We start from the raw sequence: 3659 nt of genomic DNA, 5'->3' as shown, positions 1-3659 counted from the left end.
GCAGCCTGATTATCCCCACCACCCTCTCTGACTCTCAATTATTATTATTATTTTTCTGTAAGATGGGCTTTCATCATTTAACTTTATTCCTCCTGAATGCACTCAATAAACACTAGTGTAAGCCCCTATTGGGGGGCAATTCAGGAGCCCAGGGACGAGGAGTTCCAAGAAGAGAACTCCTAGGGGTGCAGCTTCCCGGGATCCATAAAGACTCCTGAGGAGAGCAGATTCCGAAAGTTTTTCCTCGAGAAGCACCGAAGCTTTCCGAAAATAGCCGAAGAGCTGGGATGCAGGGGCCAACAAAGCCGACCGCGAGAGTCACCAAGGGCTTCCGGAAAGAGCCGAGGAGTGGAAAGAGCGGTTTACCGAGAGTTTACGGAGATAGCCGAAGAGCAGGGAGGCTGGGCCACTAGGCTTCGAAAAGAGCCGAAAGGTTGGGAGGAGGAACCAGTTCCACAAGACGGAAGTGTAGGCGTTCGAGTGGCCGAAGAGCTCCGAGGATTTCCGGAGCTAGCCGAAGCAGCTCCGACAGTTTCCGGAGAGGGCCGAGGGTCTCCAAGCGGCTATGCGGAGGCGCAAACATGGCGGAGGCAGGGCGTGTTGAGAGTGAGCTGAACGAGGGGCTGGCGCCCGCGGCCGAAGCACTGGTAGCGGCCCGGGAGCGGAGCAGACGCTTCTTAAGCGGCCTAGAGCTGGTGAAGCAGGGCGCCGAGGCACGCGTGTTCCGCGGCCGCTTCCAGGGCCGCGCGGCCGTGGTGAAGTACCGCTTCCCCAAGGGCTACCGACACCCGGCGCTGGAGGCGCGGCTCGGCCGGCGACGGACGGTGCAGGAGGCCCGGGCGCTGCTCCGCTGTCGCCGCGCAGGTGAGGCGGCCCGGCTTGGGGGCGTGGGGGACGCGGGTAAGGGGCTCCCCTGCGCTGCGGGCCGCGATTTGCCTCAGTTTCTCTGCTTGTACCTTCTGCATGGCTTTCCGTTAAGAAATGTGATCCTTTTATCCTTCTTTTCGTTCATTAACTCTTCAGAAGCCGCTTGGCCTTGCAGCGACTAGCATTTGTCCCGGAGCCATCGGCGCCTGGTTCAGTTCTGGCTCTGCCACTCTTGCTCAACGTTGCGCATATCATTTAACTGCCCTGAACCTCGGTTTCCCCATTTGTACCGTCTCAGTTTTCGATCATTATCCTTTTTTCCTTTTAAGAAGCAGACGTAATTACAGGTACTTGCCCAGGAGCCAGGCTCTCTGGGTTCAAATACTCCGCTGCTTCATATATAGCCTTTCAGCAAAGTTATATAACCTCAGCCTCAGTTTCCTCACATGTAAAGGGAAGTCATTGTAGCTATATCCATCTCATAGGGATGTTGTGGCCATTAGACGAGATGTGTATGCCATGTATTATGTTTGAACATAGGACTGACTTGTGGCGCTCAGTAAACATAAGATTTCATTCAACTGTTTATTTTTTCATTAAAATATCATTGCACCATGACCGTAAACCTTGTCCTCAGATGAGAAACGTAGGCTCAGAGGAGTAACTTGCCCAAGCAACCCAGCCAGGCTCTCACCCCATATCCCTCTGACCCAGAAACACTGGCTTTTCACTTTTACACTTCCTACCTTTGTTTCTGTGATTGGTATTTTTTAGGTGTCTGCTGTACTCCAAGACACTGTTAGGTGCAGGGAGATCTGGAGGAAATTCAGTAGCGGACAAGCAGATGCACCTCTGCCCTTGATCATATTTAACGACATTATTCACGTGTTCATATTTTCTATTTTCACCCTCTCCAAGATCTAAGTTCTGTTAAGCAGGGATCGTGCCTGCTTTTTTTCTGCTGTATCCCAACAGATTTGTCTCCAGTATCTAGAAGTGTCTTGAGGGTGATTGACATTCAATGAAGATTCATTGAATCTTCAAATTCAGAGAAGTCACTGAATTATTGGAAGCATTGATCGCATGTTATAGAAGCAGAAATGGCAGCTTAGAGAAATTAATGTGACTTTAAAGTTATACAGCTAATAAGGAAGGGAGCAGGGATTTAAACTTGTCCTTCCTCTCTATAAAGATGAATCTCTAAGCCGGCACATGGCTTGGCCTCCTGCTGGTGTCCTTGTCAGGTAGAAACGGCTCTGACTGGGCTGTGCTTACCCTTCTGGCTCTTTATTTTGTTTTGTATTTTAGCGAATAATTATGACAAATGAAGTCCAATCATAAAGGGTGGAAGGGAGGAGGGAGCTTTGGCTCTGCTCACCTTAGCTATGGGGTGCTCTTAGCACAGTCCTGCAGGGGAAACTTCCAGAGAAGTTAAGGTCTGCCATTCCGCAGCATTCCTAAATCTTCTTCCCGAAATACGCAGATACACACTGTAAAAAACTGGCTCAGTCTTTGAAAATTAAGCTTACTATTTAAAAAAAAAAAAGAAGTATCTAATTCAATGACCCCTTATGTCTTGGTTGCAGGAATATGTGCCCCGGTTGTCTTTTTTGTGGACCATGCTTCCAACTGCTTATTCATGGAAGAAATCGAAGGCTCAGTGACTGTTCGAGATTATATCGAATCCACTATGGAGATTGAAAAATCTCCCCAAAGTCTCTTTGGCTTAGCCAAGGCAATCGGACAGGTTTTGGCTCGAATGCACGATGAAGACCTCATTCATGGTGATCTCACCACGTCCAACATGCTCCTGAAACCTCCCCTGGAACAGCTGAACATCGTGCTCATAGACTTTGGGCTGAGTTTCATTTCAGCACTTCCGGAAGATAAGGGAGTTGACCTGTACGTGCTAGAGAAAGCCTTCCTTAGTACCCATCCCCACACCGAGACTGTGTTTGAAGCCTTTCTGAAGAGCTACTCCGCTGCCTCCAAAAAGGCCAGGCCAGTGCTTAAAAAATTAGATGAGGTGCGCCTGAGAGGGAGAAAGAGGTCCATGGTGGGGTAGAAGAATTCTGTGACGACCACAGACGGTTAAGCTGTTCACAGTAACTTTGAAGGAATGCTATGAATATGAGATTCGACCTAAATAAAGGTGGTGGGATATTTTTAGGTGCCGTCTGTGATCATGCTTCTTAGGCGTTGTCATCTGCAGTTGACTGTTCTCAAGAGCTTACTCTGTACATGAGGCACGTCTGGCAGACCTGGGCATTCAGGATAAATCTCAGGCTTTCTCTGCAGTTGTGCCGTGTACACCTCAGATCAAGGGCATGGCGTTACAAAACATTGAATCACATACTGAGAACCTTATTCTGTTTTCAGTCCTGGTGAGGCAAGGACAGAGTCTCAGTTGGTGACAGTATGTCTTTATCAGCCCTCTAACCCAGCCTTTTTTGTTGTGTTCATGACAGACTCCTCTCTGAAACCAGTACAGTGGGTTACAACCAGCATTTTAAGAAAGAGATGGAATCAGAGATTAGAAAATATCAGAGCACATTACATGTAGTATTGTAAGTATTGTTTTATGAAACTTGTTTGAAATGTGTATATAGACAATGTACTAGGTTTTGGTGTAAAATACAGTTGTTTTTGAGGGTCGTGGTAAAAAAAAATGATGAAAAATGCCGCTTAACTCCAATTTCTCCTTTTTAAAAAAAGCAGGCTCATAGCTTTTAGGCAACTGAAATTTATGTATTTCTGTACAAGACTTTTTTTTTTTTTTTGCGGTACGCGGG

The 3659-nt window shown here is 47.6% G+C and overlaps 1 protein-coding gene across 1 annotated transcript; it reads left to right on the top strand.

The window, feature by feature from the left end:
* Positions 1–573: 573 nt before the first annotated feature.
* TP53RK (TP53 regulating kinase) lies at positions 574–3034 on the top strand. Its single transcript, XM_065893147.1, has 2 exons — positions 574–864; positions 2454–3034. Exons 1-2 carry the CDS (start codon positions 582–584, stop codon positions 2930–2932), a joined length of 762 nt encoding a protein of 253 aa, XP_065749219.1. The 5' UTR covers positions 574–581; the 3' UTR covers positions 2933–3034.
* The last annotated feature ends 625 nt before the right edge of the window (positions 3035–3659 follow it).

Source organism: Phocoena phocoena, chromosome 15 (assembly GCF_963924675.1).
Source record: "Phocoena phocoena chromosome 15, mPhoPho1.1, whole genome shotgun sequence".
NCBI classification, from domain to species: Eukaryota; Metazoa; Chordata; class Mammalia; order Artiodactyla; family Phocoenidae; genus Phocoena; species Phocoena phocoena.
The sequence above is the reverse complement of the archived record's forward strand: the minus strand, read 5'-3'. Positions and strand labels throughout refer to the sequence as shown.